The sequence below is a fragment of the Tupaia chinensis genome, unplaced genomic scaffold (genome assembly GCF_000334495.1).
Source record: "Tupaia chinensis unplaced genomic scaffold, TupChi_1.0 Scaffold000060_1, whole genome shotgun sequence".
Classification (NCBI taxonomy): Eukaryota; Metazoa; Chordata; class Mammalia; order Scandentia; family Tupaiidae; genus Tupaia; species Tupaia belangeri.
The window spans coordinates 3209364-3224091 of record NW_006159518.1 but is presented as its reverse complement, the minus strand read 5'-3'; the positions used below and the strand labels follow the sequence as shown (position 1 = coordinate 3224091).

The 14728-nt window shown below is 37.8% G+C and overlaps 1 protein-coding gene across 2 annotated transcripts in view; it reads right to left on the bottom strand.

Annotated features, from left to right (window-relative positions):
• SPAG6 (sperm associated antigen 6) overlaps window positions 1-14728 on the bottom strand; it is a 99021-nt gene that overhangs the window by 23415 nt on the left and 60878 nt on the right. For both annotated transcript variants that reach the window (XM_006141623.2, XM_006141624.2), the window contains exon 8: window positions 12668-12859. In XM_006141623.2, the coding sequence (XP_006141685.1) occupies window positions 12668-12859 (192 nt within the window). The remainder of the gene's footprint in view (window positions 1-12667; window positions 12860-14728) is intronic.

Genomic DNA, 14728 nt, shown 5'->3' with positions numbered 1-14728 from the left:
GGCCCCTACTTCTCTTCATTTCCATGAGACTGAGGGAGGTAAGGAAGCTTCAGAATAAAGGTTTTAAGCTAGCAGAGCACAATTCATGAGGTTTAAGGCCAGAAACTCTCTCGATAATACAAAATTGCAAGGTGAAGCAGCAAGTGCTGGTGTAGAAGCTGCAGTAAGTTATCTGGAAGATCTAGCTAAGATCGTTGATGAATATGGCTACATGAAACGTTTTCAATGTAAATAGCCTTATTTTGGAAGAAGACCCCATATAGGACTTTCATAGCTGAAGAGAGGTCAATTTTGGCTTCAAAGCATCTAAAGACAGGCTAACTCTCATCTGGAGCTAGTAGCTGGTGAATTTAAGTTGAAGCCAATGCTCATTTTACCATTCCAAAAGCCTAGGGATCTTAAGAATTATGCTAAATCTACTCTTCCTTAGCTCTGTAAATGGAACAATAAATCCTGGATGATAGTACACTTGTTTACAGAATGGTTTACTGAATATTTTAAGCTCATTGTCAATACCTACTACTCAGAAAGAAAGATGCCTTTCAAAATATGACTGCTCATTCACAATATGCTTGGTCACCTAAAAGGTTTGATGGAGATATACAAAGAGATTCATCTTGTTTTCATGCCTGCTAACATAACATCCCTTCTGCAGCCCATGGATCAAACAGTAATTTCAACTTTCAAGTCTTATTATAATATTTAAGAAATATATTGTATGAGGCTATAGCTCCCATGTAGTTATTCCTTTGATGGACCTGGGCAAAGTAAATTAAAAGCCTTCTGAAAAGGATTTACCATTCTACATAGCATTAAGAACATTCATGGTTGGAGGTAAAAATATGCATATTAGCAGGAGTTTTCAAGAAGTTGATTATATCCATCATGGATGACTTCAAGGGTTTTAAGAATTTGGTGGAGAATATAATTGCAGATGTAATACAGATAGCAAGAGAGTAGAAGCAGACCCTTAAGATGTGACTGAATTGCTATAATCTCATAATAAAACATGGGGAGATCTCAGATTTGGGCTGGTACTCCCAGTACACACTAGGCACACAAGTATGTGCTTGTAATCTCTGCTGATGGGTGTTGGGGAGGAGTTGCAGCATGAATACCTGTTAGGGGTGCCTATCTCTCTCTCATTCTCTCTCCTTTTCTGTCTCTCTTTCATGGAAGAAATTGAAAAAGAAACACTTTTGGGGGGGATGAATGGATGAGCAAAGAAAGTAGTTTCTTGAGATGGAATCTACTCCTGGCGTAGATGCTGTGAACATTGTTGAAATGACAACAAAGGATTTAGAACATTACATAAACTTAGCTGATAAAGCAGGGACAGGGTTTGACAGGACTGACTCCATTTTTGAAAGAACATCTACTGTTGATAAAATGCTATCAAATAGCATAACCTGCTAGAGAAATCTTTCATGAATGGGAGAATCAACTGATATAGCAAACTTCATTGTTCTCTTACTTTAAGAAATTGTCACAATCACCCCAAACCTTCAGCAACCACTATCCTGATCTGTTAGCAGCTATCAACATCAAGGCAAAACCCTACAACCTCAAAAGGACTATAAGACTGACTGAAGGCTCAGATAATTCTTAGCATTTTTAATAAGTAAAGCATTTTTAACTAAGTTATGCACTTTTTTTTTTTTTGGAGAGATTTTCACTATAGGGCACGTGCGCTCGCCAGACAGAGAGAGACATAGAGACAGAAAGCGAGAAATCACCCCCCAGGGGGGATGGTCACGCCGCAATCCCTTCTCCATTCTCCTCTCAGGATCTTGGGCACGTATGCACACGCGCCCAGCGTGAGTTGTAAGCCACCGGGTCCGGGACGCGAACCGCGGTCGACTACGTGGGAGTCCAGCGACATAGCCATTACGCGAACTGCTGGTTCCAAGTTATGTACATTTTTTAGACAATGATATTGCACACTTAACAGAGTATAAATATAACTTTTATATGAACTGGGAAACGAAAAATCTGTGTAACTCACTTTATTGTGATACTTGCTTTACTGTGGTCATCTAAAACCAAATATACAATACCTCTGAGGTATGATTCAGTGCTTTTCATTAAATTTACAACTGTTATTAAATTTACAATCCTTTTCTCAACTGTCTCTACAGCCTAATTTTAGAACATGTTCATCATCCCCCCAAAATACCTCAGGCCCATTTGTAGTCACTCCCTGTTATCTCCTCCTACTTATTCCCACCTGCTCCAGACAACTACTAATATAATTTCTGTTTCTATAAATTTCACTTTTCTGGACAATTCAAATTAGTGAAATCATATAATGTGTGAACTTTTGTGCCTCACCTCTTTCACTTTGTGAAGGTTCATCATGTTGTATTATAGCATGTATTAGTACTTCATTCCTTTTCATTGTCAAATAGTATTCTGTTATACAAACTTATCACACTTGTTTATCCATTTGCAAGTTGATGGAAATTTGGGTTATTTCCACTTTTGGCTATTACAAATAACACTACTATGAATATTTGGACATAAATCTTTGTGGAAATACATGTTTTCCTTTATTTATTTATTATATTTATTTATCATTTTTAATTTGCTATAGGGCACATGTGCTCACCAGAGAGAGAGAGAGAGAGAGAGAGAGAGAGAGAGGAAAATAAACCACCAGGTCCAAGACTTGAACCATGGTCAGCCAAGTGGGAGTCCAGTGCCTTAACCACTGTACCACCTGCTGGCCCCATATAACCATATGATTTCATTTCTCTTGGATGAATACCTAGGAGTGGAGTTGGTTAATGATGATAAATTTATATTTAATATTCCAAGAAACTACCAAACTGTTTTCAACATGAGTGCAATATTTTATATCCCCACCAGTAATGTAGAAGGGTTCAAGTTTCTACACATTAATCATTAATATTTTAATTAATATTTTTCCATGCATATATAACAATTACCCCAGTATGTGGGAGGCTGCGCACCAGCGAGTCTGCCGAGGTTTCTCAGAGAGCAAACAATTACCATGATTGGCTCCCCTTCAAAAAACCTCACCTTCAACACCACACTCTGATTGGCCACTTCACATAGCAAATCGGTGAGCTTAGAATCCCTCAGATTTGCATATCCGGGTACCTCATGATTGGTCCACAAAGCAACCAATCATAACCTACCTTTTGCTATCCTTCATTCAACCAATCACTGCCCACCAATGTGTATATAAGCATGATCTCTGGCCCATAATCGACAGACGACCAGGAAGACGACAAGGACCAGGAAGACAACGACGACCAGGAAGAAGACGATGACTGAAGAGCCTGAAGAGCTGAAACACCGTGCAGTCTCCAGACAACCCTGAAGATCCTGAAGAGCTGACACTACATCGTCTTCAGACAACCTGGGAGACTCTGAAGAGTTGTAACACTACATGGTCTCCGGATGAGCCTGAAGAGTTGTGACACTGCATCGTCTCCGTGCTCCTCACGGTAGATGACACAACCCTTAAGAGCTGTGACACTGTGTCGTCTCTGTGCTGCTCATGGTAGACGACGCGACCCTTAAGAGCTGTGACACTGCATCGTCTCTGTGCTGTACCGTGCTGCCCACAATAAACGGACGACACTGTCATCTCCGTGCTGTAACACTACGCCGCTTGTCCCGGCTCTCACTCCTTCACTCAGGAAACCTGTTCGGCTGTCCCCCCGGGTTGGGACATCTGGCACCCGAACAGGGACGGGACACCAGTATGGTATGTTGAAAAGACTATTCTTTTCAAAGTAAATTGCCTTAGCATTTTTGTGAAAAATTAATGAACTTTATAAGAGTTTATTTCATATTTTCAATTTAATTCAATGATATTTAGATGATTCTCTGTAAGCAAGTAGTACACTATCTTAATGACTTTGGCTTTGTGGTATGTTTTGAAATTGGGGAATGTAAGTCCTTTTCTAAGGTGGTTTTTCTAGTCTGAGTCCTTTGCATTTCCACATGAATTTTAGGGTCAACGACTCAATTTCTGAGGGAAAAAAAAGAAACTAGCTTGGGTTTTTATAGAGAGTATATTGAATATACAAATTGTAGTATTGCCATTTTAGTAATAGGGAATTTTCCATTACATGAACATAGACTGTCTCTCCATTCATTTACATCTTCTTTAGTTTTTTTTTTTTTTTTAGCAGTGTTTTATACTTTCAGTGTACAAGTCTTATACTTCTTTCATTAAATTTATTCTCAAGTTTTTTGTTCTTTTTTTTGTTTTTTGGCATTTTTTAGAGAGTTTTTTTCTATAGGATATGTGCATTCACCAGAGAAACAGACAGACAGGAATCATCCCCCAGGGGGGATGGCCACACTGCAGTTCCTTCTCCACCAGTCTCTGCTCAGGATTTGGGGCACATATGCACACCCACCCTGCGAGAGTTTAAGCTACCAGGTCTGGGACTCAACTTGTGGTCAACTAAGTGGGAGTCCAGCAACATAACCATTACGCCACCTGTTGGTCCCAGTATTTTGTTATTTTTCATGCTATTTTGAATGAAATTATTATAATTTCATATTCAAATGGTTCAATCCTAGCATATGGAAATATAATTGGTTTTTATAAATTTATCTTGTATTCTGTGACATTGTTGAACTCTTATTTGTTCGTGTGTGTATGTGTGTGTGTGTGTGTGTGCACATGCTTGCATGTTTCTGAAGATTTTATGTATACAAGATCATGTCATATGTTAAGTTTTAAGATTTATTAGCTTTGAGGCCAGCAGGTGGCATGGTGGCTAAGGTGCTGAACTCCCTCATAGCCAACCATGGTTCTAGTCCCAGACCTGGCAGCTTGCTTTCTCACTTTCCCTCTCTCTTTTTATCTCTCTCTGGTGAGTGCATGTGCCCTATAGCAAATTAAATAATAATAATAATAATGGGTAAATAATTTCTTAGTTTTTAGAATATGTGCTTTCCAGCAAAAGACACAATAATTAGTGTGAATCAACAACCCTTGGAATGGGAGAATATTTTTGTACACTGTGCCTCAGATAAGGGACTGATAACCAGAATACACAGGAAACTTGAGCAGCTTACCTGGAAAAAAATAATTAACCCAGTTAAAAGATGGAAAAATTGGCTGAACAAAAAACTCTCTAAGGAAGACATAAACAGCCAAAAGGCGTATGAAAAAATGCTCAACATCCCTCATAAGGGAGATACAGATTAAAACCACAATGAGATACCTCCTAAACCCTGTCAGAATGGCAAGGATTAAAAATACAAAAATGATAAATGTTGGTGGAGTTGTGATGAAAAGGGAACTCTCCTATACTGTTGGTGGGTATGTAAATTGGTCTAGCCACTGTGGAAAACAATATGGAGGTTCCTCAAAGACCTACAAATAGAACTACCATAATATCCAGTAATTCCATCCCCGGGTATCTATCCAAAGGACAGGAGAACGCTCAGTCAGAAAAGTGTTTGCAGGGACCAGCAGTTAGCGTAATGGCTATGTCGCTGGACTCCCATGTAGTAGACCGCAGTTCAAGTCTTGGATTTGGTGGCTTAAACTCACGCCGGGCGCGTGTGTATGCGTGCCCAAGATCCCGAGAGGAGAATGGAGGAGAAGGGATTGTGGCGTGGCCATCCCTCCCTGGGGGGGGGTGTGATTTCTCGCTTTCTGTCTCTCTGTCTCTTTCTTTCTAGTGAGCGCACAGCGCTATAGCAAAAACTTCTCCAAAAAAAAAAAAAGAAAGAAAGAAAAAGAAAAGTGCTTGCACACCTATGTTTATTCATGATTTCTAAGACATGGAACCAACCCAAATTTCCACAAACAGATGAATGAATTGAAAAAGTGTGGCACATAGACTCCATAGAATACTATTTAGCCATAAAAAAAACATGACCCTTACATTTGATAGAAAGTAGATGAATATGGATTTATTGCTGAGTGAAGCAAGTAAGGCTATGAAAGAGAGACATTGCATGTCTCCACTTAACATATATAGACTATCTGCACCCTATGGTAGAGACTGAAAGATTGGAGGGCATAAAAGCATTGAAAATAGGAACACTGGAGACAGTGTGGAAGGAGGGTGGGAAAGGGGAAGAGTGTATGGAAGGAAATTAGGGAGAAAAATAAAGAAGTAAGACATTTGTGGGATACAGAAATAGTTTATTACCTGCTGATGATAATGTGTATTGTATTCTCAAAGTCTGGACTGGTCTAAGGTATATTTTATGTTGGGTAAATTCTCTCTACAAGCTAAATGATGTATAGCAATTGAATATATAAGAAATAATAATGATAATAAATAAATAATATATGCTTTCTATTTGATTATTTATGACTTTCTTCAGATTTATACAGAAATTTTATGAGGTCAACAAACATTTTTCTTTACTTAATTCAGTAAATCAAGTAATATCTTTCAACTAACAGATTATAAATAACAAATTACAAATTTTGCTAATTGTCACTATATTAGTAGCTAGTATTTATATTTAGATACAAAATATGATGGAAGTCAAGGACTCCTGGGCTGTTAACTGGGTACATTCTGAGAGTCTAAGCTAGGTTTTCCTATGCATTAGCATAGCATCTACAGTTCTAAATTTATTTTTTTTTCTATACTTTCTAAAAACTGGCTTTATCTACACTGATTAGGCCTATTATAAAGATCACAGAGGGGCTGGGAGGGGGGGGGGGGGGTTAAGGAGTTAAGGGCACTGGACTCCCACATGACCACCTGTGGTTCAAGTCCCAGACCTGGCAGCTTGCTTTCTCACTTACTTTCTCTCTCTCTCCCCAACTCTCTAGTCAAAGTCAAATAAATAAATAAAGTTAAATAAAATAATTATTTTTTTTAAATCACAGAAAATGACAATGTTATTTTTTACCTCTTAACAGTTCATGTAGAAGTGGCAATTAACAGGCCTAGCCACAGTGGCACATGCTGCTAATGTGCTGTGCTCTACAGGCTGGGACCAAATGGGAAATCTGGGTTTGATTCTTGGTCCAACCTAAGGGTTGGGCATTGTGAAATGCACATATAATCCCAGAGACAAGGGAAACTGAAAGAGGAAGATAACAAGCTCAAGTCTGGTTTGGGCAACATGGTGAGACCATGTTTGGAGAAGAGCTGGGCGTGGTGGTCTGTACCTATAGTCCTAGCCTAGAAACTGAGGCAAGAGAATTGCACCAGCAAGACCCTGTCTTTAAAAGAAAATTGTCAATATTATGCAAATGTTTCACTTCAACTGTTTCTTTTGCATGAGAGGAATAACAAAAATACTACTCATTAATGTGTGTTCTTTTAAAAAAGTACTTAAAATTTTTTTAAAAATATTTATCAGAAAGCTAAGTTTGTTCTGAAAGATTCTAGACCAAAAAATTACAGTTATTAAAATGAAGAGGGAACATAGGACTAAATCATGAACCTTTGGTTAGGTGAAGCCTTTTCATATATGAAAACGAAAGCACAGACAACAACAACAAACTGAATTTTATTAAAATCTAAAACCTCTGGGCCAACCTTGTAGCATACTGGTTAAGTGGATTCTGTAAGGCCAAACACGGTTCAAATCCCAGCCCCCACAGCAACACTAGGGCATGAGTACACACATGTCCAGGATTCTGACAGGATGGAGAAATGAATGAAAAAATATTGCCCATTATGGGGTGCTCCCTCCTATCTCTTGTGTGTGTGCATACACCCTCTGGTATTAAAGAAATCTAAAACTTTAGTGAGGCAAACAATATTGTCAAGACATAATACGAGAAGCCACAGAATGGGAGAAAATATTTGTAAATCATTCATCTGATAAGAACTTGTATACTTGTATACAGAATATGTAAAAAGCCCTTATGATTCAATAATTAAAACACAACCCAATTTTAAAATGAGCAAAGGATCTAAATAGACATTTCTCCAAAGAACATATATGAATATCTAATAAATACATGAAAAGATTTTCTTCTGGTTTTTTTTTTTTTTTTTTTTTTTTGAGAGAGAGAGATTTTTGTTATAGGGAATGTGCACTCACCTGAAACACAAATAGAAAGTAAGAAATCACCCCCCAGAGGGTATGTTACACTGCAACTCCTTTTCCTCCATTCTCCTCTCAGGATCTTGGGCATGCACACACACACATTTTTAGTGTGAGGTTTAAGCTGCCAGGTCTGGGACCCAAACCATGATCAACTACGTGGGAGTTCAACAACATAACCATCATGTCATCTGCTGGTCCAACATATGAAAACATTTTTAACACCCCTAGCCATTAGGCAAATGGAAATCAAAATCACAGAGATGTCAGTTCACACCCAACAGGGATACATACAAATTAGATGCCTTATACACTGCTAGTGGGAATGTAAAATGGTGCAACCATATTGGAAAACAGTTTGGTAGTTCCTCAAGATGTTTAACAGAGTAAATGATGACTCAGCAATTCCACTGTTAGGAAGAAATGAAAACCCAGAAGAAATGAAAACCTATGTCCACCTAAAAATGTGTACAATGATGGGACCAGTAGATGGTGTAACAGTCACTGGACTCTCATGTGGTTGACCAGGGTTTGAGTCCCAGACCCGATGGCTTAAAACTCATGCTGGGCGCATATGCATACATGCCCAAGATCCTGAGAGGAGAATAGAGCAGAAGGGATTGCAGCGTAGCCATCCCCTCTGGGGGTTGATTTCTTGCTTTCTATCTCTCTGTCTCTTCAGTGAGCACACACACCCTATAGCAAAAATCTCTAAAAAAAAAAAAAAAAAGTATAAAATGATATTTATACAAAATTATTCATAGTAGTCAAAGAGTGGAAATAATTCAATGTCTATCAACTGGTAAAAAGATAAACATAGTATATTTGTACAATAGAATATTATTTGGTAACAAAAAGAAACAAAATGTTGATATATATTACAACATAAAGGAACCTTGGAACTCAGACTAAGTGGTAGACCACATATACTTTGTGATTCCATTTAAATGAAATGTCTATAAGAGGCAAGTCCACAGAAAGTAAATCAGTGACTGCCTGGACCATGCAGAGAGGCCATGGAGTGACTTCTAATAAGTAAAGAGCACCTTTTGTAAAGAATAAAAAGTTCTAAAATTAGATTGTGATGACAGTTTCACGATTTTATAAATATCCTAAAAAAAATTGGATTGTATACTTTAAATGGGTAAATTATATGGCATGTGACTTATATCTCAACAAAGCTGCTTAAAAAAGAACAATTTAATTATCTTAGTAACAGTTCCATAATTAAATAAAATGAACTGATCCAAATGCCAAAATAAAATAGAAATTTCAATATGATTCCTCTAAATCAAAACAAAAGTGTAATTGCCTTAATATTTTTACAATATAAGTAGGTTAGATAAAAGATACATATTTTAAAATTTTTATTAAAGTACTTGGAACAATAGAGGAACAGGTAAATGATAGGGCTATGTGAAAATATGAGAAAAATTCCAAGAGGCTGTTGATTGGTTCTCAGGTCAGAACCAATTAGACAATGCTAACAGAAGCTGACATGCCTTTGAGCCCAAATGAACTTCACCAGGGCCTTATAATTTGAAAGCTGCCATAGAGTAAAAAGTGGAAAATACCATTAGACAGTTCCTTATTCTCTTAGATACACTTTTCCCTACTCAGGTAGTGTCAAAACAGACTCTTGAATGGACTTTCCTTCTAAAGCTGTTAAAACAACAATTGAGAAATAAAGAGACTTAGAGGGATAAAAAAGAATAATTGGGACAGCACCATGTCCTTGTGGTTAAGGGAGCTGGATCCCACATGACTGATCCCATGGTTCAAATCCAGGCCCTGACAGATTGAAAAACATGCCAGGAACATGTGCATGGGTGCCCCAAATCCCAAAAAGATGTAGAAATGAAATTGTGAAATGACCTTGCCCCATTAGGGGAGTGATCTCTCCCTCTTCTTCTCTCTGTCTCTCTAGTAAGCACATGTGCACTCTGGCAATTTTTTTTTTAAAAAAGAAAAGAATAAGATCCCTACAATAAGATATTCAGATGGACTTAAGGCCTTGGCAAAACTGCTGACACATTATTATTTTAAATTTAATATCCAGTGGGGGCTGGCAAGTGGCATGATGGTTGGGGGCAGTGGATTCCCACATGGCCAATCCCACAGTTCAAGTCAAAGACCTTGCAGATTTCTCTCTCTCTCATTCTGTCCCTCTCTAGTCAAATTAAAATAAAGTTAAATAAAATAGTTTTTTAAAAATTTAATATCCAGTCTGTTTCCTGAAAGTAAATACTATAGAAGGGGTCTTCAAAGCTTCATATAAAATATATGTTATGAAAAAAATTATGCATGGATTTCAAAATTATATATCAAAATAAACTCATACTTCAATTCCATTTTCTTGAAAACTGTCCAATCTCTTGATAGGTTAAAATTACATATATAGGGGCCAGCAGGTGGCATAGTAGTTAAAGTGCTGGATCCTACATGGCCAACCATGGTTCAAGTCTCAGTCATGGCAGCTTGAAACTCATGCCAGGCATGTGTGTGTACATGCCCAAAATCCCAAGAGGAGAATGGAGAAGGGATTGTGGCATGGCCATCCCCCCTCTCTGTCTCTGTCTCTCCAGTGAGTGTATGTGCCCTGTGGCAAAAAAAAAAAAACTAAAATAAAATTAGGTATGTGTAAATCAGTTGTGGTTGTACAATTCAAAATTGGAAATGGAATTGTGGTTTCTTACCAGAAAGTCAAAGAGTCAAAGATCTGTTAAATTAAAAAAAAAAAACCTAAGGAAGAAAACTAGTAATCTTTTTCTCTACCAAAAAATGCACTCAACATTGGAGATATGTGAGAGGGCCTAAATCTATTAAATCATTGCTTTGATATAGAAAGTCTTATAAAAACTGGGGGAAAATGTTAATTTTACAAATCAACTTCATACAATGAATTTGTAGATAAATAGCATGTAAAATAACCAAATAAACATGAATTCATGGGACCAGCAGTTAGTGTAATGGCTATGTCGCTGGACTCACATGTAGTCGACTGTGGTTCAAGTCCCGGACCCGGCAGCTTAAACTCACTTCGGGGGTGGGTGTGTGTGTGTGCGCGTGTGTGTGTGTGTGTGCCCAAGATCCTGAAAGAAGAAAGGAAGAGAAGTGAATGTAGTGTGACCATCTCTCTGGCTCTCTCTGTCTTTCTGGTGAGCACCTGTCTGGGTGGTGCGCCGAAAAAAAAAAAAAAAAAACCCTCTCCAAAAATAAGAAAGAAAGAAAGAAATAAACATGAATTCACTTTTATAAAATTTATAAGTAAAATAAATGATTCACTATTCATAACTTTCAGAGTCCCAACAATACAAGTCAAATAAACTTCTTGCCTCACTGTATCATCTAAAGGTATATTTTAGCAGATAGGTTTTCCTATTTCTTAACTTACTGTTTTAATTAAAATTTAAATGCAATTTAATATATTATTGTTACTTTAAGTTATTGTCTTTTCTGTGAACTTCCCTCAATCCAAGTTAATTCTGCAAGCTGCTTCCAAAAAGTTACATGTTTTCCTAATAGGAATTATGCTGGAAAACATTTTTCTTTCTTTGGAATTTCAAAATTATTATGCAAAAGGGACCAGCAGTTAGTGTAATGGCCATGTTGCTGAACTCCCATGTAGTCAACTGTGGTTCAAGTCCCGGACCTGGTGGCTTAAACTTACGCCGGGCGCGTGTGTGCATGCCCAAGATTCCAAGAGGAGAATGGAGGAGAAGGGATTGAGGCATGGTCATACCCGCTGGGGGGTGATTTCTCGCTTTCTATTTCTCTGTCTCTGTCTTTCTGGCGAGCGCACGCACCCTATAGCAAAAACCTCTCAAAAAAAAAAAAGTTATGCAATACGTCTCGCTTTATAGTCATGTCTTGTGAATCGTTACAGTAACTAGTAATGTTTCAAAAACTTGCCTTTTCAAAAAATGCACTTAAAAATGTTTAATTCAATGAATCTTATAAACTTTTTTTTTTTTTTAAATACAAGACCTCATTAAAAGATCGGGCAGCGTAGAACAGAAGTAAATTATGGCTTCAAGAATACTCTCCTGGGGCCAGCAAGTGACGTGGTGGTTAGAGCACTGGACTCCCACGTGGCCAACCATTGTTCTAGTCCCAGACCCCGTGGCTTCAAAATCACACTAGACACGTGTGCACTTCCTAAAATCCCAGGAGGAGAGTGAAAGAGAAGGGACTGAGGCATGGCCTTCCTCCCAGAGGGTGATTTCTCAGTTTCTCTCTGTCTCTCTGGTGAGAGCACATGCCCTAAGAAAAAAACCTTCAAAAAAAAAATGGAAAGAAAATTAACCTCATTTTTTTCTTTGATACATCTGTATTTCTTGGCCCAGCCATGGTGGCACATGCTGTTAAGATGCTGCTGCTCTGCAAACTGAGACACATAAGTGGCCTGGGTTAGATTCCTGACCCACCCTGAAGGTGAGGCACAGAGGCACATGCCTATTGTCCTAGCTACTTGGGAGGCTGAGGCAGAAAGATAGCAATATAACAAGACCTAGTCTTTAGAAACAATTTTTAAAATTTATTGACTCAAGCAATATTGTCCATAAGAAAATTAAAATACTCTATCATTTTAAAAAATGAGTCAAGATCCAACAAATCTTCAAAAAATAATTTAGAATTAAGCACTTACTTTTACTTGAAGATCCTCAGAACTTTCTGTCGACATGTACAAGGAAAGCAGAACTGGCAAAGTATTGGTGACCGCGACAGCCCGTGCGTGCTCTGGAGTGTGTCTCCCAATCTGTCCTAAGGCCCAAGCAGCAGCAGCCTTAATATGATCTTCTGGTTCTTCCGACAAGCAGACTGACAACTGGGGTACACCCTGCAGCGTTGATCAAAAGAGCAAGTATTATGAATCCAGAGCAGGATTAAAGAATCTTCTATGTCTCTCAAACATTAGAAGAAATCATTTCAGCCTTGATCCTTTTTTTCTTAAATCCTTCAATAAATGAGCACATCACAGGGGCTGTCATTTCTTAAGTCAATAAAATGACTAGAACTAAATTACCTTAATTATCTGTAACAATCCAACTAAACTAAAAAGAACTCTACTAGCTTTTACCTCCCAAATAGAGAGGCATTTAACCAAACAGCAGATGCCACACACTAGAAAATGGGCAAAACTAGATTCCACTGTGACAAACTAAAAATATTTAGAGTTTTAAAACCTTTCATTTTTCTGTTTAAATGTTAATTTAGAATCTTTAAAGAAGTAGTCTTTTCACCAAGTATAATAAATGTGAGACAAAATTACTACAGATTCAAAATCAAATGAATAATAATAAATGAGAATTGTAAGTGCCTTTTAGATGAAATATATTCACTAATACCTTTCCTGAAATAGTTCATAAATGATTTTTTAATCATTTTGTTTTGGGGGAACAGCAGTTGGCGTAACAGTTATGTCACTGGACTCCCATGTAGTTGCCTGCGGTTCAAGTCCTGGACCCGGTGGCTTAAGCTCATGTTGGACGCGTGTGCATGCATTCCCAAGATCCTGAGAGGAGAATGGAGGAGAAGGGATTGTGGTGTGGCCATCCCCCTGGGGGGGTGATTTCTCACTTTCTGTCTCTGTCTCTCTCTTATGGTGAGCACACACATCTTATAGCAAAAACCTCGCTAAAAAAGAAATAATAATAATAATAATGTTGTTCTGGGGCCGGTAGGTGGCATGGAGGTTAAGGTGTTGGACTCACACATGGCTAACCATGATTTGAGTCCCAGTTCTGGTGGCTTGTTTTCTCACTCTCCCTTTCTCTTGTCTGTCACTCTCTAGTAAAAATTTAAAAATAATAATAGATTAAAATAAATCTTTTAAAAATAATTTTGTTCTATAAAAAATAATAATAGATTAAAATAAATAAATCTTTTAAAAATAATTTTGTTCTATGTTTTATAGGTTTACCCATTTAAAAATTTTTGAATACTGGGGCCAGCAGGTGGCATGATGGTTAAGGTGCTGGATTCCCACATGCCCAACTGCGGTTCAAGTCCCAGATGTGGTGGCTTACTTCCTCACTTTCTCTCTCTCTCTCTGGTCAAATTTAAAAATAATAATGAATAAAAATTAAATAAACAATTATTTTTAAAAATATTATTGAATGTCGAAGTAGAAATGATTACTTATGTATATAAGCACATGCTTATACAAATAGCATATGCTTACATTTTGCATAGCAGACTTCAATTTTCATCTAAATAATAAAAACAATTAACTAACGGGCCCCTACTATATCACAGTTTATATACTCAAGGAAGAATCAGATAACCAAATAAAATTCTAATTCCAAGTTCTGTATAGGCATAATTGTCTAATTTGAGACTATAGCAATCACTTTACATTAAATTTAGTACTACAAAAGCCATATCACACAGTCATACTACCATAATAAAGGCCAAAATCAGCATACTTTTTTTTCTTCATCTTTTAATTTGGTTATTAAGACTGATTTCCTGGGACCAGCAGTTAGCGTAATAGCTATGTCGCTGAACTCTCACGTAGTCGACCGCGATTCGAGTCCCGGACCTGGTGGCTTAAACTCATGCCGGGCGCGTGTGCATGCGTGCCCAAGATCCCGAGAGGAGAATGGAGAAGGGATTGTGGCATGGCCATCCTCCCTGGAGGGTGATTTCCTGCTCTCGCTCTCTCTCTCTCTCTCTCTCTCTCTCTGTCTGGTGAGCACACGCACCC